This window comes from Arvicola amphibius, chromosome 10 (assembly GCF_903992535.2).
Source record: "Arvicola amphibius chromosome 10, mArvAmp1.2, whole genome shotgun sequence".
NCBI lineage: Eukaryota > Metazoa > Chordata > Mammalia > Rodentia > Cricetidae > Arvicola > Arvicola amphibius.
The window spans coordinates 110,684,237-110,710,374 of record NC_052056.1 but is presented as its reverse complement, the minus strand read 5'-3'; the positions used below and the strand labels follow the sequence as shown (position 1 = coordinate 110,710,374).

The window sequence follows — 26,138 nt, the reverse complement described above, 5'->3', positions numbered from 1 at the left end:
AGTAACTCTTCAGTTTCTATAATGTGGAACACATGATGGAGTATAGGTATTAGCTCTTCTTAGAAGTTCTGGTAGAATTCTGCACTAAAACTGTCTGGCCTTGGGCTCTTTTTGGTTGGGAGGTTTTTGATGACAGCTTCTAATTTCTCATGACTTCTGGGTCTATTTAAATTGTTCACCTGGTCTTGATGTAATTTTGGTAGATGGTATTTATCTAAAAAATTGTCCTTTTCTTTTACATTTTCCAATTTTGTGGATTACAGGATTTTGTAGTAAGACGTAATGACTCTCTGAATTTCCTCAGTGTCTGTGGTTATGTCCCCTTTTCATTTCTGATCTTGTTGATTTGTGTGTTCTCTCTCTGCCGTTTGATTAGTATGGAAAGGGGTTTGTCAATCTTGTTGATTTTCCCAAAGAACCCGCTCTTTGTTTCATTGATTCTTTGGATTGTTTCCCGTGTTTCTATTTGTTGATTTCAGCCCTCAGTTCGATTATTTCCAGTCTTCTACTCCTCCTGGGTGGGTCTGCTTCTTTTTCTTCTAGAGCATTCAGGTGTGCTCTTAAGTCTCCAATGTGAGCTTTCTCTGTTTTCTCTATGTGGGCACTTAGTGCTATGAACTTTCCTCTTAGCACTGCTTTCATAGTGTCTCATAGGTTTGGGTATGTTGGTGTCTTCATTATTCTAAATCAAGGAAGCCTTTAATTTCTTTATTTCTTCCTTGACAGGGGTGGTTCAGTAGTTGACTGTTCAGTTTTCATGAGTTTGTATTGCTTTCCGGGGGTGGTATTGTTAAATTCTGTCTTTACTCCATGGTGATCCAATAAGACACAGGTGGTTCTTTAATTTTTTTGTATCTGTGGATGTTTTGTTACTATGTGGTCAATTTTCGAGAAGGTTCCATGATGTGCTGAGAAGGTATATTCTTTCCTGTTTAGGTGGAATCTTCTATAGATGACTGTTAAAGCCATTTGATTCTTTACATCTGTTAGTTCTCTTATTTCTCTGTTAAGTTTCTGTCTGACCTGTCCATAGGTTAGAGAGGAGTGTTGAAATCTCCTACTATTAGTGTGTCAGGTTTGATGTGTGATTTGAGTTTTAGTAATGTTTCTTTTACATATGTGGGTGCTTTTATATTAGGAGAATAGATATTCACGATTGGGACTTCATTTTGATGTTCCTGTTATGAGGATAAAGTGTCCTTCTCCATCTCTTCTGATTTAGTTTGAAATCAATCTTGTTAGATATTAGGATCGCCACACCCGCTTGTTTCTTAGGTTGGTTTGATTTGAAAACCTTTTCCCAACCCTTTACTCTGAGGTAGTGTCTGTCTTTGAGGTTGAGGTATGTTTCTTGTAAACAGCAGAATTCTGGATCCTGTTTTAGTATCCATTTTCTTAACGTGTGCCTTCCCCTCCCCGCAATGGGCCAGCTTTGCCTTTTACTTATAGAGAAAATTTTTGTAGTCAATACTTTAGTGAATTGAGTCTGTTGATATTAAGCGATATTAATGACCAGTGGTTGTTAACTCCAGTTATTTTTTGTTGGTAGTGTTTGTGTGTTTCCCTTCTTTGAGTTTAGTTGGTAGAGGGTGACCAAATGTCCGTGCTATTATGGGTGTTGGTGGCTTCGTTGGGCTGAGGTTTTCCTCCTAGTACTTTCTGTAAAGGCTGGGTTTGTGGATTCATATTGTTTAAATCTGTTTTGTCATGGAATATCTTGTTTTCTCCATTAATGGTGAAAGAAAGCTTTGCTGGGTATAGTAGTCTGAGTTTGCATTCATGTTCTCTTAGTGTCTATAGCATATCTATCAAAGACCTTCTGGCTTTCATGGTTTCCAGTGAGAAGTCAGGTGTAATTCTGATAGGTTTACCTTTATTTGTTACTTGACCTTTTCCCTTTGCAGCTCTTAATATTTTTTTTTATTCTGTGTGTTTGTGTTTTCTCATTATTATATGATGAGGGTATGTTTTCTTTTTTTTTTTTGATCCAGTCTATCTGGTGATCTGTAAGCTTCTTGTACCTTCATAGAGATATACTTCTTTAGGTTGGGAAAGTTTTCTTCTATAATTTTGTTGAATATATTTTCTGGGCCTTTGAGCAGGAGTTCTTCTCCTTCTTCTACCCCTGTTATTCTTAGGTTTGGTCTTTTCATGGTGTCCCAGATTTCCAGGATGTTTTGAGTTAAGAATTTGTTGGATTTGATATTTTCTTTAATTAATGAGTCTATTTCCTTTATAGTATCTTCAACATCTCACGTTTTTTCTCTTTTATTCTGTTGGTTATACTTGTCTCTGTAGTTCCTGTTCGTTTACCCAGATTTTCCATATCCAGCCATCCCTCAGTTTGTGTTTTTTTATTACCTCCATTTCAGTCTTCAAGTCTTGAACTGTTTACCTGTTTGCTTGCTTTTTCTTGGTTTTCTTAGGTATCTTTGAGGGATTTATTAATTTCTTCTAACTTTTTTTTGCCTTTTATTCCATATCTTTAAGTGAGTTTTTCACTTCCTGTTTAAAGGTCTCCATCATTTTTTTAAAATTACGTTTAAAGTCGATTTTTTCTTTTTCTTCTGGGTTAGGATATTCAAGTCTTCCTGTTATGTGTTCGCTGGATTCTTGTGTTACCATGTTGCTTTTCAGGATGTTTGAGGAATTCTTGCATTGGCGCCTACCCATTTCTTCCTTCAGATGAGACCAGCAGAGTCTTGGTGTCTTGGTCCCATCTTTGGTGTGGCAGACTGTGTATTTGGGAGTTTTTCTTAGTCTGCCCTCTCTTATGTCCCCTCAGCACTGGAGCAGGCTCTCAGATCCCCCTCCCCCCGAAACAGGCTGTTTTGTGGAATCCAAGGATCTTGCAGACTAAAAGGCGGGCTTGGGGGCAGGGTGGAATGGGGTAAAGAGAGCCAGCAGCAGAAACACACCCCACATGATGGCCATAAAAGCTTAGGGAATTGGTGGGGGTCTGGATTCAGTTCCCTGGGACTGTCCCAGAGAGTTGCACTTCAGGGTCCTCTGGCTGCATGGCTACTTACTCTCCTCTCCAGTTCCCCTCAGCATGGGGGGGAGGGTCTCTTGCAGAGTTCCAGGGTTGCAGACTAAAAGGCGGGCTTGGGGGCAGGAAACAACACCCTCTCCACCCCCCCCCCCCCACTGCATCTCTGGTCCCCTCAGCCCTGAAGCAGACTGTGTTGGGGATTCCAAGGACCTTGCAGACAAAAAAAAAAAAAAAAAAAAAAAAAAAAAAGCTCATCCACAATTTTAAATTATTCTGCAGTTATATAATCACCATTTGTATTCTAATTGTATGGTTGAAAACTGATATATTGATTAATAAAATCAAATTGTAGATACAAACATAAGTTTACTCATCTATGAAAACTTATTTTGTAAAGGAATCTAGAAAAATACATTTAACAAAAAGATGGCTTTTAATTCTAATCTTACCTAAGCTATTTCCAGTAGACCACAAGTCCTCAAAAATTTAGTTTCTTCAAGAGAGTATGAACTGGGATAAGACTCACTGTTACAGGAAGGCCCCATACCCAGCACTTGATGGATAACAAAAACACCACTCAATGGAATATTTTTACATTCTTTTTCCCCATAATGTTTAGTTCGGGAATTTGTTTGTTTTCATTTTTTGACCTTATGGTATCTTTTTGTACATTATAACTTCGAGAGTTTTGCCTTGTTTTGCTTTAAAATGCAGTTTTTGTGTGGACAACTCTGTGCCTTTCTCTATACATGTTTACTGTGTTTTTTCTTTGTCTCCTTGCCTTCTCTTATCCTGTCTGATTTCATTTTCTCTGATTATATTATTTTATTCTCATTCTTTAGATGCCTATTTTTTTCTAAGATGTGACAGAAAGTGGGTAAATTCAGACATTAGTTAATATGGGGATGATCTCAGGGCTTTTGAAGGATTAAAAGTCATAATCAATATATTTTATGAAAATGTATCTCTGATAAGATCAGTCCTAATGAATTTCCGTGAAAATTTATGGACCACTTCCTTGTGGCATACATGATACCCTGTGGAACAATTAGTAATAACTGTTTTCTGTTCTTCATTTCCTTCTTTCTTTACTAATAAATATTCTGTATTCTTTACTAATATTATTTAATTCGTTCAGTTGAAAAGATTGTGGAGATGAGTTATATCCATTAAGATATAATGAGTGGAGTCTTTTTGTAGTTGGGTTATAGGCTTTGTACATAGTTTCTTTTCAATTGCTGTGATAAAACTCCAAGATGAAGGCAAAATACAGAAGAAAGATCTATCATAATGAATCAGAGGTAGCAGTTGACAAGGGACTAGAGCAATAGTAAGAGGTCCTATCTAGAACCACAACAGGAAGCAGAGAGGTCACTTTTGGCAATTGAAGGCATTAAAATTCTCAAAGCCAGTCTCCAGGGACATATGTGTTCCAGTAAGTTGATACCTCTTTATCCTAACAATAAGTATCCACCAACTTCAGACCATGTAGTCAGATATCACTCAACCTATTATAGTCTTAATTCTCAAAATTATGATTGGAATCTCTAAGGTAACATAACTTCGATCCTTCCATTTTTATAGTTTATTAATGTATGTTATAAAAGATCTGTCCATTTGCCTCAAAAAGATGGTTTTATTAGAATGATTTGAAGTTTATTTTTTGTAATATGCCACCTTGAATATGGGTCTACATATTTATAAAACTGCATTACTTGTATATCTGAAAATGTTTTACATAAGTGTACTAATGGAGATAATTTTATATTTTTCTTTCTTCCAGTTTTCTATTTTCATCACACACAAGGCCTATTTTCACAGGAGAATAGACAAGATTCTATCCAGAAATTAATATCAGGAATAGCTGTAAGTAGTGACTTAAAAATCTTTCAGGATGAAGAGAGAAAAGAGAATGGATTTTGTCATGATTGAAATAATCTATATTCACCAACCACACTGGGTAGCCCTGCCAAAAAATTTCAGTAATCTCTGCCTTATCTTGAAAGATGTCACATAATTTTCAGAAGCAGTTTCTCAGAAAAAAAAGTTTTAAAACGTTTATATTCTACAAATAATTTTGAAAAACCTGAAACTGAATGACACATATGCTATTAAACATTTAATTCTCTTAATTAATAATTATATTTTGTTGTAGATGGAGCGGTGGGGCTGCATCCCGCCACCCAGCTAGCTTTACACCCGAAATAATTACATGGAAACTGTATTCATTTAAACACTGCTTGGCCCATTAGTTTCAGCCTCTTATTGGCTAATTCTCACATCTTGACTAACCCATATTTAGTAATCTTTGTAGCACCACGAGGTGGTAGCTTACCAAGAGAGATCTTAACCTGTGTCCGACTCAGAGAGGAGAGGCATGGCAACTGCCTGAAACATCTGCCTGATTCTGCTTTCTTTCTCCCACAATTCTGTTCTGTCTACTCCGTCTACCTAATTTTGTCCTATTAAAGGGCCAAGGCAGTTTCTTTATTAACCAATGAAAGTAACACATAGACAGATGACCATCCTTTATCATTTCCCCTTTTTCTGTTTAAACAAAGAAGAAAGGCTTTAACTTTAACATAGTAAAGTTACATATAAGAAAAGTTATCAAGCAAGAATTACAGTTACAATATTTATATCTATTTTATCATAACTAAGGAATACTATAACTATCTATCCATTCTTTAACTTTATCAAAGACTCCAGAAGGATATAAAAATACCTAAGTAAACAAGAAATAAGCAACTTTCAAAACTCTAGAAATGACAGAGACATCTTGCTGCCTAGACAGTCACCAAAAGTTCCTCTGTACCATTGGGACATCCATCTTCAGCCTTCAGGCCCATAGTGTCCAGCAGACATTTCCATGAAGCAGGAAATTCTAAAGACAGTTCAGTCACTTTCCGCTGTGTCCTGCAGAATGTCTCACAGACTCTTTCACGAATCAGGAACCCCGAAAGTTCATCTCACCTTTAGGCAAGTTCAGCAGTCCTCTTTCTACGGGTTCTTGTGTCCAGTTCATGCATCAGTCCAGGCAAGAGCAGTTTCTTGCCCAAATGGCTAACCAACTCCATAAGGAGCCTCTTCGATGCCCATCTTCCTCTTGAAATAGCTTGTGCTGCCAGGAGCAGACGTGTCTCGTTGTCGTGAAAAGCCTTAAGTTATTAAAACATTAAAATGCCATATTCTGTAGTTTTTGAAAGATATGAAGAATGCCTGTCTAACTGAAATATATCTCTCTATGTCTAGAAAATCTAACTAACATGACTACAAGCTTGACTATTATTGATGAATCCATTAACAACTTACATTTTCCAATTATACATTACATTTTAAAATGAACTACACAATCACAATACCTTAATCAAGAGCAGAAATACATATACATATAATAAAATTGACCTTTAATTTAAATCACTAAAGCAAAATCCATATCAATGCAAATTATTCATATCTATATCATATCCCCCTTTACATGTAAGAGAGCATTTATAAACAATATTTGGGAATATAGATGCAGTTATTTCTTTCCAAACTGCTTCCTGCTGAATGGGAGCACTGTTAATCAGATCTTTTATGGTGTAACCTGTGTGCCAGGGTCATCTCAGTCGGTAATTTTTTGAGGGTGTTCACAGCAACCTTTCAGGAGGGCATGGTCTATCATACCATATTGGGATAGAAGCAATTCATAGGGTCTCATCCTCTGTGAAAACAAAAGAAGACCCTCTTTTCCCAAGCTCATGTTCTTAGATCCAAATTCTGAAGTCATACCCTTATGATATCCATTCTGGTCTAGCCTGGCAGCCCATGTAATGAAATGTCTCTCTGTACTTAGCTCCTTTACAGTCAACAAATTTAAAGAAAACACAATAATACATAGAATCCAGACCCTCTGTGAATTTTCCATTTTTATGTGGCTTATTTTTCTTTATTTCTTTTAAACTATAACTATTTGTACTCTGTCTCTTTAAAGTCTTTGACTTTTTTTTTTTTAGGCATTAACTTTATTTTTTTATATGTTTTTTTCTCTCCCAAGACTACGTACATTCATCCAACGTTGTGACCCATTTAAAGGTCTTCTATGTCTGAATCTTTCTTATTGTGAATCTGTAATTTTTTTTACTATCCAGGAGCATTTTTGTTTTGCAGTTTTAAATCACTAAGCACTTAAGAATCTAAGCTGTGACATTCCTAGGTCAAAACAGGTACTGCAGGTTTGCTCCACCCAGTCCAACATGGCGGAACCGCTCGTGTCTCTCAGCCTTGCACATTGCACTGCTAGCATGGTGGAGCTGCTTGTGCCTCTGAGCCGCAGCACACAATGACCCCCTTTTAGGCACACAGTGAGTCTAGTTGCCATCAAACAAATCATAGAACTTTACTCCAGATGCTCCATTCAAAAGTTCTGTCTCCCACAGTAGCCAGACAGAGATCGCGATGGCAGCACAGCCTAGAAACTGGTATTTCAAAACCGCCACTTTTTAGACCTGATCCTGCGGCCTACCCAGGCAGGAAGAGCTGAGCCACAGGCATGTCTCAGCTACTTTGTTCCCGACCCCAAATGGGCCCAGAAATGCTCCATAGCCGGAGTTTGCACCGGCGGCAGGGCCCAGGAAGCCGCTGCATTTTAAAATGACTCAGCTTTTTTTCTGCCACTATTGCTAAAACAGGAAATCTCTCCCAAGGGCACGTCCTAACAAACAGCAAAAAGCTGTGTTAAACTCTCTCTCCCTTTTTTTAAATCCCTCTCAGGTTTTTAAGTGGATTTATTCACCACGTTGTGCACCAATCTGTGGATGGAGCGGTGGGGCTGCGTCCCGCCACCCAGCTAGCTTTACACCCGAAATAATTACATGGAAACTGTATTCATTTAAACACTGCTTGGCCCATTAGTTTAGCCTCTTATTGGCTAATTCTCACATCTTAACTAACCCATATTTAGTAATCTTTGTAGCACCACGAGGTGGTAGCTTACCAGGAGAGATCTTAACCTGTGTCCAACTCAGAGAGGAGAGGCATGGCAACTGCCTGAAACATCTGCCTGATTCTGCTTTCTTTCTCCCACAATTCTGTTCTGTCTACTCCGTCTACCTAGTTTTGTCCTATTAAAGGGCCAAGGCAGTTTCTTTATTAACCAATGAAAGTAACACATAGATGACCATCCATCATTTTGTGACAAGCTATTCAGTTGACATATACATGAGAAGATTTTTCTCAATTAAATGAGACTGAAAATAAATCATAGCTTCTCAAGTTGTGAGAAGTCTTACACATTTAATGATGTTATTAAAACCTTTACTAGGAACTCTAGGAAGGAAGACTATTTACCAGAATCCTCATCTTGAAGGAACAAATTCCCAAAACATTAAATCACAGTATGGCTTACTCATTATTTAAATACATAAAAGTCTGTTTTTCCTAAGAGCCAATACATATGTGAATTATAAGGAGATTTTTTTTATCATAACACATACCTTTATTTTTGTTCCAGCATGACCAGAAACAAGAGAAGCATTATATAAGCAATCAAAATGAAGAAAGTCAAAACCACTATATGGAATGTGGAAGGTGCTTAAACAGATGTGCATGCCTTGCTATGTATAAGAGAATTAATCCCAAAGAGAAGGCATATAAATGTAAAGATTGTGGCAAATCATTTGCCCATTATGCAAATCTCCAAGCTCACCAGAGAATCCATACTGGTGAGAAACCTTACACATGTCAAGCATGTCTCAAGTCCTTTACCCAGGTGTCAGATCTTCACAGACATTACAGAGTCCATACTGGTGAAAAACCTTACACATGTCAAGAATGTGGCAAGTCTTTTGCCCATGTCTCAACTCTACATAATCATCACAGAATCCATACTGGAGAGAAACCTTTCAGATGTCAAGAATGTGGAAAGTCCTTTACCAGGGCCTCAACTCTTTATACTCATCACAGAATCCATACTGGTGAGAAACCTTACACATGTCAAGCATGTGGCAAGTCCTTTACCCAGGTCTCAAATCTTCACAGTCATCACAGAATCCATACTGGTGAGAAACCTTACACATGTCAAGCATGTGGCAAGTCTTTTGCCCATGTCTCAACACTTCATAATCATCACAGAATTCATTCTGGTGAGTAACCTTACCAGATGTCAAAAGTGACAAGTCCTTTACCCTGATCTCAGCTCTTCATACTCACCACAGACTCCATACTGGTGACAAACCTTACAAATGTAAAGAATGTGGCAAATCCTTTAATACAAACTCAAGTCTTAGAAAGCATCAAAAATTCATGTGTGATGTACATTTCATAAATTTTTTTGTTTTACAACATTAATTTGTTGTACAGTTCTTCATACTTAACCAAGTTATTATAGAGACATCATTCAATGAATTTTCAAAGCTTAGTCAATACATAGACAGCTTTACAGTTCTTATGAATTTAGAAATATTGTATCCAGATTTGAACTTTATTGTCATCAAGCATTTGCTGTAAACCGAATTTATGCATCATTGTTATTAACATACTATTCAAGCATTAACTCTTATGAATAAGTAAATATTTCTACTAGGAGTAAATTAAGCAATAACATTTCTTGACTGTATGTTAAGATAATGTGTTAAAAACATCCAGTGTCATACTATTTCAGATTTTGATGCATATTTACTTTCTTGGCATTTGCTTGCTTATGTAATGAGATTATACTCTATATAAGCATTATTTTCCTATGATTTTTGTGATATTAAATAAGTATCAGCTTGTTTAAAATTCAGGTCTTCTCATTCTGTGTCTGTGCAATAAAACTGTTAAACATTTTGACCAATTTTTATTGGTTTTTTTTGTTCTGATAGTCTATTCTCTAATGGCAGGTATTGTAAGTGTGAACTCTTCCAAGAATGACAACAACAATGAAAACATGTCATAAAATAGATGTAGATTTGTCGTGGGATATGTGCACACTGTGTAAAGATAGATTGGTGTGATTGGTGTAATATGAAGATTGAATGGACAATATTTAGGCATGAGGCAAAGACAGGACTTCTGGGTAGAGAGGAAGTAGAAGGAGGAAGTGAGTCATGCAGGTGAGTTGCTGATAGACAGGGAGGAAGGAGCTTGTGAGATATGTGGCAGGATGTGACTAAAAAACATGGGTTAATTTACATTATTAGACCTAATTGGAAACAAACCTACATTAAGGCCAAGCGTTCATAAGTAGTCTCCCTGTCACTATTTGGGAGCTGGTAGGACAGAGAATGACACACTACATAGATTACTTTAAACTTTGTATAATTGGTTCAAATCACTGTGAGGTGATACCACTGGGCATGCAAAGCTGGCCAAGGAAAAGCTACAAGGCACCAACATCAAACAAAGAACTCTAGTCATTTAGACTTCTCCCCAGAGAAGAACACAGAAACTGTCCAGTAATCATTGGACAGCACTGAAAAGATATAGAATAGTAACTGTAACATGAGGGCCTGCTTGTTGGGGTTTCTGTCCTGCCCGGTACCCCACAGCCGGCAAGCCCCAAAGAAAATTACACAGAAATCTCCATAAAATTATAAACTGATTGGCCCATTAGCTCAGGGTACTTATTAGCTCTTGTAGCTTATATTAACCCATTATTCTTATCTATGTTAGCCACAGGGCTCCATACCTTTCTCAGCCGGGCAGGTCACATGTTGCCTCTTTGGTGGTCTGGGCTGGACTGGAGGAATGGGCTTCCTCCTTCCTTGAATTCTCTTGTTCTTATTGCCCCACCTCTACTTCCTGTCTGGTTAACCCGCCTATACTTCCTGCCTGGCCAATCAGCGTTTTATTAAAATACATGATTGACAGAATACAGATAATTCTCCCACATCAAGTAACATTGTATGGGTTGGTCTCCTTGTATTTAGGAATATATGTATATACAAATTCATGTATAAAAATTCCAATGCATGAAAAAAGAAACATGAAGGAGAACAGAGATGTGTGGTATATAAGAGAGTTGGAGGTAGGAAATTAAAGGTACAAAATGCTGTAATTTATAGGGAGTACAAGGGATTATGTACTCACAGATAGAACTGGGAAAACCAGAAATGTTAAACACATAGTGTTGTTAATTCAGTGAAAATATGTATGCTCTGTTTCCTACTCTGACAGTGGGGCTGGTGGTGGATAATAGCCATATATATTATCCTTGTGCTAATTCTATAACCAGGTCATACCAAGCTCCTAGAAGCAACACTGGACATATTTAATATTCAAAGTGTTAAAAGAAGTGAAACCAATTTGCTTTTGTCTAGAGTAGAGTAGGAGAAAAACATGAACCAACTTTTTAAAAATAGTATTGATTACAGTGTTGACTTACAATAAACATATCTTACTTGTTATATCTTCCAGCAAATGATTACATAGTCTCTAACATCATATAGGATTCCTTGTATAAAGATTACTTTTCCCTACCTAAAATTATTGAGCCCCAATAGTACACTGAAGGCCTTTTCCTGTTTATCAGTAAATAGCTAGTAGGCAAACCTAAGTTCTTGAGAATCCAAATCACTAACCATCATCAAACAGCAAAACAAATTACTAAATTTTACATTATACTTTCTACTGTCTATTTTATAATTGTATAGTATATAGTGTACATTAACAAATCATAAGGTATAAAAATTAAAAGTGAATCTCCTTTTTCTTAGAAGATAAAAAAGAAAATAGAAAATGATTGAGGGAACACTTCACAGAAAGCTACTACATAGAAAGCTGCAAGGAAACCAGATGACCATGGAGATAGAAATTAAAGGGAAAAAAACAAAGAAAAAACTCAGGGTAGGAACAAATCATTCTAAAAACGTTAAAAAGAGCAGAGAAACAAGGCCATCTTGCTGAAAGGACACCAACTGCCAAGAATAACAAACTCTGAATTGTACTTTAGATTACACACTGTCCTGCACGCAGACAGACTGTCTGCACTAAGTCATGTTCTAACGTGGTCTAACATCCACATGAGATATTGAACAAGATTTCTGATGATCTTTACTGTAGATGGAGCGGCAGGACATAGTCCCGCCGCCACCCGGCTAGCTTTACAACCGAAGTAATTACATGGAAACTGTATTCTTTTAAACACTGCTTGGCCCATTAGTTTCAGCCTCGTATTGTCTAATTCTTACATCTTGTTTTAACCCATATTTAGTAATCTGTGTAGCACCATGAGGGGTGGCTTACCAGGAGAGATCCTAACCTGCGTCCGTCTTGGAGAAGAGAGGCATGGCGACTGCATATGGTGACTGCCTGAAGCGTCTGCCCAGCATTCTGTTCTGTTTACTCGCCTACCTAATTTTCTGTCCTATTAAAGGGCCGAGGCAGTTTCTTTATTAACCAATGAAATTAACACATAGACACTCCTCCATCACTTTACCACTTTTCCTCAGTACTGTTGGGTCTGGGAGGGATGTGCAGATGATGGAGGGACAGTCCATCAAGTCTGTTATTTCCAGAAAAAGAAAAACTCCATGGGATACAAAAAAAACTTAACAATAGCTGTGACCACAGTCAGAGATGGGCTTTTATAGCTGTGAAAATGGGCAGTTTCTGAGCCTCCCTTTTTATAGCAAGGAGCAAGCATTCGGCCTGAACAAACAAATTATTACAATCTTGTGGTATGACTCAAATAAAAATTGCTTTTTTCCCCCCAATTTCCATTAACAGTGACTTTCAGGTAAACTTGTGTTTGTATTATCCCATTGTTTCTCTCTAGTTCTTTCTGATGCTGTTTACCAAAGCTCTGCACTCCTTTGATACTGCCTGTTTTGCATAGCTGGGAAGGGTATGGAACCATGCACAATCAAAAAGTCACATACATCCCATCATTTAAAGGATACCTCAGATCACCTCAGTTGTTGTTGGTCATGAATGGCCAGAGGATTATCCAAAACCTCACCATTATTTTGCAGAAGGACCCTCAGTCTGCAGAGGGCCGCTTCAGCCTTTCAGACAGAGCTATGGATTGTAAAGCAAAAACCCACTGTTAATAGTTAATCCAAAAGCTGCTGACAGTTTGCTCTCATTCTTCCAGCCTTACAATTTTATATTTTTTTTTTATTTCTACATTCTTATTTCTAGAACCTACATTTCTATATTCTTATTCTTGGACTGCTCAGGTATAATAAGTAAAATGCAACTGTGTGATTCCTAACATCATTAAATCAATCTCTTCTGTCTAGAAAGAGACATATGGAAAACAGAACTTGGAAGCTGTTTAGGGTTTGAAGGAGGGCTGAAATCCAGGCTTCCACTTCTTCAGTGTTTCAATACAATTTCCCTGCTACTGTTTTTCTAGAATGGAGACAACAGCAGATAAAGCCATGGTCAGCCAAGATTCAGGGAATGGTGAAGGATATTTTAGGTTTGTAATATGAAATTAAGGCACACAGAGGCCTTAGAAGATACAGTTGCATGGACAACAATAAAGGAAATGGCCTGTAAAGCATGTAGATTCAAGAAGATAAACATTCGTGAATATAATTTATCCTTAAAATGCAAGCTTACTCAGAATTCTGAAATATTTAAATTAGAATATCACAGGCAGAAAAGCCACAGGATCCAGTTGTCCGGTGATATCGGGATTTCCATTAGAATTGCATACTGTTTGTAAAGTCACATAATTACTACCTTTGACTTATGAGAACCACAACCCTTCTGTGGTAGGCACATGTCTAAGACTGAATTTCTAGGCCATTATATTTGGTTTATGATGTTATGGGCATAGAAAATATATGTGTACCTCCATTCAACTGCAGTCCTACAGAGGTCTTTATCATTTTCACATATTATGGTACAGGAAACAACTTCATTTATCTTAAACGCAAATTTGTTATACTTGTAAAAGTTTATTTTTTTATAAAGCATTATCTTTCTTATGGCACAATGCAGTACTTTATACAGTGAGTCATCTGAAGGTTAAAAAGTTTATGTCCAACTGTAGGAGAAACAATACACAGACATTCTGAACATAAAAACGTATTTTTCAAATTCCAGAATTATCTGAAGCTGGAAAATATTTTCTCTGTAGAAAATATTAACAATAATAACAGGGTCATTCTGCAGGGGTTTCTCCCCGCGCCTTCTGCCCTTCTCTTCCTACTCCATCCCAGCGTCCCTAAGGCACCTCTCCACTCCTTAGGGGCCACAAAACCGCCCTGCTCGGCCGGTATTGGGGCTGGGAGCTGGTGGTGAAGGGCGGGAGATCCTTAGTTTCACTCAGCTTTCCAGTGGCAAGCTGGGCCTTTTGTCTGAGATACCAGCCCAGCAAGGAGCCATTAGCCTGAAACAGAAGAACCAGCAAAGGGAAAGGGGTGAGAGGCTGCCCTAAAGGCAGGTCTGAGGATTCCAGCAAGGGAGTGTGGGCTCCTTCATATTGTGCTGCAAGGTTCGCTGTGTGATGCTCCATCCTACCCTGCCCCCACCTTTGCCCTTCTGTCCCTGCGGAGTCCCTTGGCGATCAGGAATCCCTGATTCAGTGCTGTGGAGTTCCATCTGGACGGGTGAGTGTGTGCTATCCTGGGGCGACCTACCCTGGAAGAGAGCACAGCCCCCCTCCCCCAGCGCCTGGTGCAGGGATGTCTTTGGTACACATGTCCCTGCCTCTCCCAAGCCTTCCTTAGTGCATTCAAGTGTCCTGCTGCTGTACCAAGGCCATCCACCCACTGGGGTAAGAGGCTGCCCTCCAGGCAGGTCTGAGGATTCCAGCAAGGGAGTACTGGTTCCTTCAGATTGTGCTGCATGCAATAGCTCCTGCTCCGGCACTGAGGAGATCCACCCAGATTCAGTCACAGCAAGGATTGGACCATGACACAAATTCTCTCCTAGCTCCATTTGAAGGAAGAGATGGGCAGGCGCCAATGTAAGAACTCCTCCAACAACCTGAAAGGCAACATGACATCACCAGAATCCAGGCATCCCAAAACAGTAAGAATTGAACACCGTACTCCAGAAGAAATAGAAGAAATTGATCTTAAACAGTACTTTATGAAAATAATAGAGGACCTTAAACAGCAAGTAAAAACTGCCATAAAGAAATGGAGATGACAAACAAAAAGGTAGACGAAATAAATAAATCTCTCAAAGATACCCAAGAAAAATAAGGAAAACAAGAAAAAGCAATCAAACAGCTAAGGGAAACAGTACAAGACCTGAAAAATGAAATGGAGGTAATAAAGAAAACAAAATCCGAGGGAAGACTGGAAATGGAAATTCTGAGTAAATGAACAGAAACTACAGAGACAAGTATTACCAACAGAATACAAGAGATGGAAGAAAGAATCTTGGACTCTGAAGATACTGTAGAGGAAATAAACTCACAGATTAAAGAACAAAACAAATCCTACAAATTCTTAACACAAAACATCCAGGAAATCTGGGACACCATGAAAAGACCAAACCTAAGAATAATTGGGGTAGAAGGAGAATTACAACTCAAAGGCCCAGAAAATATATTAAACAAAATTATAGAAGAAAATTTCCCAAACCTAAAGAAGGATATTCCTATGAAGGTACAAGAAGCCTACAGAACACCAAATAGACTGGATCAAAACAAAGCATCCCTATGCCATATAATAATCAAAACACAAAACATACAGAATAAAGAACAGATATTAAGAGCTGCAAAGGAAAAAGGTCAAGTAACATATAAAGGGAAACCTATCAGAATTACATCTGACTTCTCAATGGAAACCATGAAAGCCAGAAGGTCTTGGATAGATGTGCTACAGACACAAAGGGAACATGGATGCAAGCCCAGACTACTGTACCCAGCAAAGCTTGCATTCACCATCGATGGAGAAAACAAGATATTCCAGGACAAAAACAGATTTAAACAATACATAGCCACAAATCCAGCCTTGCAGAAAGTAATAGAAGGAAAATCACAAACCAAGGAGTCCAACAGTGCCCACAATAACTCAGACATCTAGCGACCCTTCACCAGCACAACTAGAAGAAGGGAAACACACAAACTCTACTACAAAAAAATGACCGGAGTTAAGAACCACTCGTCATTAATGGACTCAATTAATATCAATGGACTCAATTCACCTATAAAAAGGCACAGGCTATGAAACTGGATATGAAAACAGGAGCCAACATTCTGCTGTTTACAAGAAACACACCTCAACCACAAAGACAGACACTTACTCAGAGTAAAGGGTTGGGAAAAGGTTTATCAAGCAAATGGACCTAAGAAACAAGCTGGTGTGGCCATACTAATTTCTAACAAAGTTGACTTCAAACTAAAATCAATCAGAAGAGATGGAAAGGGACACTTTATACTCATAACAGGAAAAATACTTCAGAATGAAGTCTCAATCCTGAATATCTATGCCCCTAATATAAAAGCACCCACTTATGTAAAAGAAACATTACTCGAACTCAAGGCAGACATCAAACCACACACATTAATAGTAGGAGACTTCAACACTCCTCTCTCACCAATGGACAGGTCAATCAGACAGAAACCTAACAGAGAATTAAAAGACTTAATGGAGGTAATGAACCAAATGGACTTAACAGACATCTATAGAACATTCCACACAAATAGGAAAGAATATACCTTCTTCTCTGCGGCTCATCGAACCTTTTTGAAAATTGACCACATATTTGGTAACAAAGCAAACTTCCACAGTTACAAAAAAATATTAGTAACTACCTGTGTCTTATCAGATCACCATGGATTAAAATTAGAATTCAACAACAATGCTACCCCCAGAAAGCCCACAAACTCATGGAAACTGAACAGTCAACTACTGAACCACACCTGGGTCAAGGAAGAAATAAAGAAAGAAGTTAAAGTCTTTCTTGAATTTAATGAAAATAAAGACACAACATACTCAAACCTATGGGACACAATGAAAGCAGTGCTAAGAGGAAAGTTCATAGCACTAAGTGCCCACTTAAAGAAAACGGAGAAATAGCACTCATTGGTGACTTAACAGCACACCTGAAAGCTCTGGAAAAAAAAGAAGCAGACTCACCTAGGAGACGTAGAAGACTGGAAATAATCAAACTGAGGGCAGAAATCAACAAAATAGAAACACAGAAAACAATCCAAAGAATCAATGAAACAAGAAGCTGGTTCTTGGAGAAAATCAACAAGATTGACAAACCCCTAGCCAAACTAATCAAACGGCATAGGAAGAACACGCAAATTAATAAGATCAGAAATGAAAAGGGGGACATAACCACAGACACAGAGGAAATTCAGAGAATCATTAGATCTTACTACAAAAGCCTGTATGCCACAAAATTGGAAAATGTAAAAGAAATGGACAGTTTTTTAGATAAATACCATATACCAAAGTTAAACCAGGACCAGGTAAATGCTCTAAATCGTCCTGTTAGTCGCGAAGAATTAGAAACTGTTATCAGAAACCTCCCTACCAAAAAGAGCCCAGGACCAGATGGTTTCAATGCGTTATTCTACCAGAACTTCCAAGAAGACCTAATACCTATACTCCTTAAGGTATTTCATAATATAGAAACACAAGAGTCACTGCCAAATTCCTTCTATGAAGCTACAGTTACCCTGATACCTAAACCACACAAAGACTCAACCAAGAAAGAGAATTACAGGCCAATCTCACTCATGAACATTGACGCAAAAATTCTCAATAAAATACTGGCAAACCGAATCCAAGAACACATTAGAAAAATTATCCACTATGATCAAGTAGGCTTCATCCCAGAGATGCAGGGCTGGTTCAACATATGAAAATCTATCAATGTAATCCATCATATAAATAAACTGAAGGAAAAAAACCATATGGTCATCTCATTAGATGCTGAAAAAGCATTTGACAAAATTCAGCACCCTTTTATGATAAAGGTCTTGGAGAGATTAGGGATACAAGGGTCATTCCTAAATATAATAAAAGCTATTTACAGCAAGCCGACAGCTAACATCAAATTAAACGGAGAGAAACTCAAGGCTATCCCACTAAATTCAGGAACACGACAAGGCTGTCCACTCTCTCCTTATCTCTTCAATATAGTGCTTGAAGTTCTAGCAATAGCAATAAGACAATATAAGGGAATCAAGGGGATTCAATTTGGAAAGGAAGAAGTTAAACTTTCATTATTTGCAGATGATATGATAGTATACATAAGCGACCCCAAAAACTCCACCAAAGAACTCCTACAGCTGATAAACTCCTTCAGTAACGTGGCAGGTTACAAGATCAACTCCAAAATATCAGTCGCCCTCCTATACACAAAGGATAAGGAAGCAGAGAGGGAAATCAGAGAAGTATCACCTTTCACAATAGCCACAAATAGCATAAGATATCTGGGAGTATCTCTAACCAAGGAAGTGAAGGATTTATTTGACAAGAACTTTAAGTCTTTGAAGAAAGAAATTGAAGAGGATACCAGAAAATGGAAGGATCTCCCCTGCTCGTGGATTGGGAGGATCAACATAGTAAAAATGGCAATTCTACCAAAAGCAATCTATAGATTCAATGCAATCCCAATCAAGGTCCCATTAAAATTCTTCACAGAGATTGAGAGGACAATAATCAACTTTATATGGAAAAACAAGAAACCCAGGATAGCCAAAAAAATCTTATACAATAAAGGTACTTCTGGAGGCATTACCATCCCTGACTTCAAACTCTATTACAAAGCTACAGTATTGAAAACAGCTTGGTATTGGCATAAAAACAGAGAAGTTGACCAATGGAATCGTATAGAAGACCCGGATCTTAAACCACAAACCTACGAACACCTGATTTTTGATAAAGGAGCCAAAAGTACACAATGGAAGAAAGAGGGCATCTTCAACAAATGGTGCTGGCATAACTGGATGTCAACCTGTAAAAGAATGAAAGTAGATCCATATCTATCACCATGCACAAAACTCAAGTCCAAATGGAATAAAGACCTCAATATTAATCTGAACACATTGAGCTTGATAGAGGAGAAAGTGGGAAGTACTCTACAACAAATGGGCACAGGGAACCATTTCCTGCGCATAACCCCAGCTGCACAGACATTAAGGGCAACATTGAATAAATGGGACCTCCTGAAGTTGAGCAGCTTCTGTAAAGCAAAGGACATTGTCACTAAGACACAAAGGCAGCCTACTGACTGGGAAAAGATCTTCACCAACCCTGCAACTGACAAAGGTCTGATCTCTAAAATATATAAGGAACTCAAGAGACTAGACGGTAAAATGCCAATTAACCCAATTAAAAAATGGGGCGCTGAACTGAACAGAGAATTCTCAACAGAAGAAGTTCGAATGGCCAAAAGACACTTAAGGTCATGCTCAACCTCCCTAGCTATCAGGGAAATGCAAATCAAAACAACTTTGAGATATCATCTTACACCTGTCAGATTGGCTAAAATCCAAAACACCAATAATAACCTTTGCTGGAGAGGTTGTGGGGTAAGGGGTACACTCATCCATTGCTGGTGGGAATGCACACTTGTACAACCACTTTGGAAAGCAGTGTGGTGGTTTCTCAGGAAATTTGGGATCAACCTACCCCAGGACCCAGCAATTCCACTATTGGGAATCTACCCAAGAGATGCCCAATCATACAACAAAAGCATATGCCCATCTATGTTCATAGCAGCATTATTTGTAATAGCCAGATCCTGGAAACAACCTAGATGCCCTTCAGTGGAAGAATGGATGAAGAAACTGTGGAATATATACATGCTAGAATACTACTCAGTGGTAAAAAAACAATGACATCTTGAATTTTGCAGGCAAATGGATGGAAATAGAAAACACTATTCTGAGTGAGGTAACCCAGACCCAAAAAGATGAACATGGGATGTACTCACTCATAATCAGTTTCTAGCCATAATTAAAGGACATCGAGCCTATAAACTTGGGATCCTTGAGAAGATAATAAGAAGGGGAACTCCCCTAAAAAGATATAGTAATCCTCCTGGATATTGGAAGTAGACACGATCGCCAGGCAAAATTGGGAACTTGAGGGTTGGGCGAGACTGGGCCAAGGGAAGATGGGGAGAGAAAAGTGTGAAGGGGAGAATGGGGGGAGCTCGGAGGAATGGGGTGCTTGGGATATAGGAAGGGTGGATATGGGAGCAGGGAAGCATATATCTTAATTTAAGGAGCTACCTGAGGGTTGTCAAGAGACTTGACCCTAGAGGGGTTCCCAGGTTTCCAGGGAGACGCCCTCAGTTAGTTCCTTGGGCAGCTGAGGAGAGGGAGCCTGAAAAGGCCAGTTCCTATAGCCATACTGATGAATTTCTTGCATATCACCATAGAACCTCCACCTGACGATAGATGAAGAAAATGACAGAGCCCCACATTGGAGCACCGGACTGAGCTCCCAAGGTCCTGATGAGGAGCAGAAGGAGAGAGAACATGAGAAAGAAAGTCAGGACTGTGAGGGAACCTCCAGCTGGCGACAGATGGGGAAGGTGACTGAGCCCCACATTGGAGCACTGGACTGAGCTCCCAAGGTCCTGATGAGGAGCAGAAGGAGCGAGAACATGAGGGAGAAAGTCAGGAACGTGAGGGGTGCGTTCACTCATGGAGACGGTGGGACAGAACTAAAGGGAGATCACCAACTCCAGTTGGAATGGGACTGATGGATCATGCGACCAAACCCGTCTCTCTGAATGTGGCCAACAGCGGGGGCTGACTGAGAAGCAAAGGACAATGGCGCTGGGCTCTGATTCTTCTGCATGGACGGGCTCTGTGGGAGCCTTCTCAGCTTGGTCGATCACCTTCCTGGACCTGGGGGGAGTTGGGAGGACCTTGGACTTAGCATAGAGTGGGGAACCCTGATGGCTCCTTGGCCTTGAGAGTGAGAGAGGGGAGGTATGGGTGGAGGGAAGGGGAGGGAAGGGGGAGAAGGAGGGGAGGGAAGGGGGAGGAGGAGCGGAGGGAGGGGGGAGGAGGAGGGAAGGAGATGGAAATTTTTAAATATAAAAAAAATAAACCATGAGGAAAAAAAAGGGAGCCATCTTAGGGTTGGCAAGAGACTTGACTCTAGAGGGGTTCCCAGCTATCCAGGGAGATGCTCCCAGCTAGTTCCGTGGGCAACTGAGGAGAGGGAGCCGGAAAAGGCCAGATCCTATAGCCATACTAATGAATATCTTACATATCACCATAAAACCTTCACCTGGCGATGGAGGGAGATAGAGACAGGGCCCCACATTGGTGCACCGGACTGAGCTCCCAAGGTCCAAATGAGGAGCATAAGGAGTGAGAACATGAGCAAGGAAGTCTGGACTGTGAGGGGTCCCCCTATCCACTGAGATGGTTGGGTTGATCTATTTGGAGCTTAACAAGGCCAGCTGGACTGGGACTGAAAAAGCATGGGATAAAACCGGACTCCCTGAACATGGCGGACAATGAGGGCTGCTGAGAATCCAAGGACAATGACACTGGATTTGGATCCTACTACGCATACTGGCTTTTCGGGGGGTGGGGGGGGGGGCTGGCCTGTTTGGATGCTCACCTTCCTGAACCTGGATGGAGGGGGGAGGAACTTGGACTTCCCACAGGGCAAGGAACCCTTACTGCTCTCTGGATAGGAGGGGGAGGGGAAGTGGAGGGGAGAAGGGGATTAATGGGAGGTGGGGAGGAGGCAGAAATTTTTAATAAAAAAAGATCATCCTGCCAATGGGACACTAGGTGGCAGTCAAACGAAGTCTAAATTAAACTTCAGATTTTGCACTGTGACAATGTCCTCCCTACATACAGACTGTCCGCATTGAGTCACTTTCTAATATGGTCTAATATCCACATGAAATAATGAACAAGGTATCTGATGATCTTTACCAGTTTCTCTCAGTACAATAAAATAGGTAAAATGCTATTGTGTGAATCCTAACATCATTAAATGAACCTGCTCTCTGTAGAAAGAGAACATAGTAAAAACAGAACTTGGTGACTGGTTAGGGCTTCGAAGGAGGGCAAGAGTCAGGTCTCCCGTACATCAGTGATTCAATACAACTTACCCACAGCTGCTTACTAGAATAGAGACAACAGCAGACAGAGCAACGGTCAGCCAAGATTCAGTGAATGGAGAAGGACATTTACAGTCTATAATGTAAAATTTAGGCACACAGAGGCCTCAGAAAACACAGCTACATGGACCGCTCCAGAGGTCATTGCCTGTAAAAAAAGCATGTGGATTCAATAAGATAACCATTCATAAATATAACTTAAACTTAAAATGCAAGCTTACACAGAACTCTGAAATATTTAAATAAGAATATCTGAGGCAGAATAGCCAGGGAATCCAGTTGTCCAGATATGGGAATTTCCAATAGAATCACATGCTGTTTGTAAAGTCACATGACTAGTATATTTCAGTTATGGGAATCACAGTCCTTTGGTGTACTAAACTTAGGCACATGTCTAAGATTGAATTTCTAGGTCATTAGATTTGACTTATGATGTTATATGCATAGAATGCATATTAGTGCTTCTATTCAACTGTAAATCCCACAGAGGCCTTTATCATTATTTCTCCATATTATTATTATAGAATAAGACACTTCATTTATCATAAAGACATAATTGTTATATTTATCAAATTCAATTTTTTTCACTTAAGCTCATTGAGGTGAGTGGGAAAGGTCCTGGGAATGGGGAAGTGTGGGGCATGTATATGACTTGGGTCCTATACTCTCTGCAGCCTGGCAGACAATGGATCATAAATGTTTCTCCCATATTCCCTCACATGTGAACTACATTCCTTTTAAAGTTAGAGGGAATTACCCTTAGCTCTTTTCTTTCCTTTGGCATATGAGGTGGTACCTTCTTCAAATGAGTATCATATTTATGTTTTTCAACTATTTCAAAAATGTTTCTTTTAAAACTTTTTTGATGAGTTCCTTTAGAGACATACAGCGGGAATCACCCTGCCCATTCATAATTTTCTCATCATTTGCACTGAGAGTTCTCATGAAGGTAGAGAGAGAGGCGCTGTCACAGTCACCTTCATATTTTTTTCTTTTTTCCCATTCGAAAGTTGTTCACTACAGGAGGGAGTGTGGAGTGTTTATTTGATTGGGTTTCCCCACAGAAGTTCTTTCCTTTATGTGCTTGTTTTCAAATTTAGTATGTCTTTAAAAGTCAAAAGTCTCACAGTGATCCCGTCCATGCTGTAGAGTTCAAGCTTATTGCCGTTGTCCTTGGTTTCTCAGTCCTCCTGCACCGTCAGCCACATTAGGTAGTATTATATTTTTCTGGAGTCTTTGATGGAGTTTAAGAATAAATAGATAGTTATAACTTTCCTTAGTTATGATAAAATATAAAATAGATATAAATATTGTAACTGTAATTCTTACTTGATAACTGTTTTGTTATATGTAATTTTACTATGTTAAAGTTAAAGCCTTTCTTTTTTGTTTAAACAGAAAAGGGGGAAATGATGGAGGAGAGTCATCTGTCTATGTTACTTTCATTGGTTAATAAAGAAACTGCCTTGGCCCTTTAATAGGACAGAAAATCAGGTAGGTAGAGTAGACAGAACAGAATTGTGGGAGAAAGGAAGCAGAGTCAGGCAGTCGTTTCAGGCAGTCACCATAGTTCTCCTCTCCAAGATGGAAGCAGGTTGAGATCTTCCTGGTAAGACACCACCTCATGGTGCTACACAGATTACTAAATATGGGTTAAAGCAAGATGTGAGAATTAGCCAATAAGAGGCTGAAACTAATGGGCCAGGCAGTGTTTAAAAGAAAAAAAAAGTCAAAAGTCATAAGCCAAAGAAAGTAATACATTCTTAATATTTAACAGTTAAACATCATCAGTTATGTTCAGTCTGTCTCAAATCACTAGGCTATCTTTAAAAACTGAAAATAATTTACATTCTCCAAAAGTGAACTCAAAATCATGAGTTTGTGACCTTAAATGTGTCAGTGTTGTTTGGAATAAACTTATTTTATGGTGTCTCACATATTCTAAAACATGAATTAGATGAGATTTAACTAAAATTGTAAAAACAATTGTCACCTTTAAATATTTGACTTATGTGTTTTCTCATAGGACTTATAATATTGTTCCTTAAGAGTGTTTATTAAACAATGATTTTTTCACAAATCCATGATTATTATATCTCAAATGAATATCTTGACAACAATAATATGGAAGGAAATGTTTTTTTAAGTATCATGTAGGATTTTTACTGTATTTTAATAAATTTAACTTAACTATTTTTTTAAGTGTTAGCATGCTTGCAGAATTTTTTCTCATGAATAACCTCTCAAGGGTGATTGCCATTCATTGCTTTTTTTTGGGGTTTTTCGAGACAGGGTTTCCCTGTAGTTTCTAGAGCCTTTCCTGGAACTAGCTCTTGTAGACCAGGCTGGCCTCGAACTCAGAGATCCACCTGCCTCTGCCTCCCGAGTGCTGGGATTAAAGGTGTGCGCCACCACCGCCTGGCCCATTCATTGCTTTTAATAGTACACATTAGGTTGGCTTGAGATCACAGACAGTTAAGAGAGTTATTTGCTGTGACAAACATCTAGATCCACTTGTTTATACACATTCAGCTGCTTCAGTGTAAGAGAAGAAGCAGTTGATAGTAAAGCCTTGGGGACAACACTTGATGAATAAATCCATTAGACCTATTACACTGGGAGACATAACTAAATTATCCAAACAGTAGAAACTCTCAAATTGTCAGAAAGATCAAATGTATTTGGCAAAATAGTTCAGCATCAGTGTAAAGCATTGTTAAATGGTCAGGGAGGAGAGACAAACAAAAACTCTGTGATCATAAGATAGCAAGAATCAGGCACTGGAGGGAGATAGAGACAGAGACCCACACTGGAATGAAGAGCTGAAAGAGGGAGAACATGAGCAAGGAAGTCAGGACCTCGAGGAGTGCGCCCACCCACTGAGACTACAGGGCTGGTCTAATGGGAGCTCACCAAGGCCAGCATGACCTGGACTGAAAAAACATGGGATCAAACCGGACTCTCTGAACGTGTCGGACAATGAAGCCTGACTGAGAAGCCAAGAACAATGGCACTGGGTTTTGATCCTACCGCATGTACTGGCTTCTGGGGAGCCTAGTCTGTTTAGATGCACACCTTCCTGGACCCAGATGGAGTGGGTTGGACCTTGGACTTCCCACAGGGCAGGGAACCCTAACTGCTCCTTGGACTGGCAAGGTAGGGGGAGGGGAGTTAAGAGAGGGGGAGGGAAATGGGAGGTGGTGGAAGTGGAAATTTTTAATAATAAAATAAATAAATAAATAAAATAGAAAAAAAGAATCAGGCACAAGGAACAGATTTTTTTTCAAACCATATTCTGTGGTTGGGTTGTGCGTGTACATGATCTATCTGTGCTACATCAGGTTCTAATGGAGTCCACTGTCTCCTTGTGACAATGGAATACGTAAGTAGAGTGAAACCCGAACTTTAAAGGTTCCATTCTTATTTACTAGGTGTCCTTCTTTACCTATCCCCACATCCTTCATATATAGCTCTGTGTTGCTTGTGTTTAATTAAAAAGAGAGTTCCTAACAGTGGTCCTCATGGGAAGTATGAAAAGCTCAGTGTTTGCTTTTCATTTCAGAATATATGAGTCCATATTAATGTATCATAATATACTGTGGTAATATGCTACATGCTTAATGAACAGTGTCTAGTGTTGAAGCATTTTGAACTCTACTGCTTCCATTGAAAGAAGCCGAAAATACTTGCAGTTTTCTCCAATTTTCAGTCACAAATAACAGCTTGTTGAAATGAAATTGCTTTCACTTGTGCTTCATTCCACAGCTTCTATTTGTTATCTAATTAGCAGCCCCAACATCTTTGTGAACCTTGCCAGTAAAACCAAGCTAGAGGGTATGATAAGCTTCATAAGATTTTGATCTCCATTTGAGTTCAGCTTTCCTTTCCCCACTGCTGCTTTGCCTTGGTTGAGTACAAGGCACTGCAGCCCAAGATCTCACTGCTGAGCACACCACTTGAACTCAGTAAGGTAGAAACTCAGCATTTTAATCTCTCTTGTTTTCATGAGTATCTGTTTAACAAAGCCAGGAGTAAATACTCCCTGATTTCTGAGGCTCTGCAGATGGTGAGTGTGTGTGTAACAGGTGAATGGTACTTATTGATACTTTTCAAAAAGCAAATCCTCTAGAGAGAATCCAGGAACAGAAGCTCAGAAGAG

The 26,138-nt window shown here is 39.1% G+C and overlaps 1 protein-coding gene across 1 annotated transcript in view; it reads left to right on the top strand.

The window, feature by feature from the left end:
• LOC119825299 (replication factor C subunit 3-like) overlaps positions 1 to 9,772 on the top strand; it is a 52,655-nt gene extending 42,883 nt beyond the window's left edge. Inside the window, exons 12-13 of the mRNA XM_038346095.1 lie at positions 4,776 to 4,858; positions 8,487 to 9,772. Of these exons, the coding sequence (XP_038202023.1) occupies positions 4,776 to 4,858; positions 8,487 to 9,125 (722 nt within the window). The 3' untranslated portion in view covers positions 9,126 to 9,772. The remainder of the gene's footprint in view (positions 1 to 4,775; positions 4,859 to 8,486) is intronic.
• The last annotated feature ends 16,366 nt before the right edge of the window (positions 9,773 to 26,138 follow it).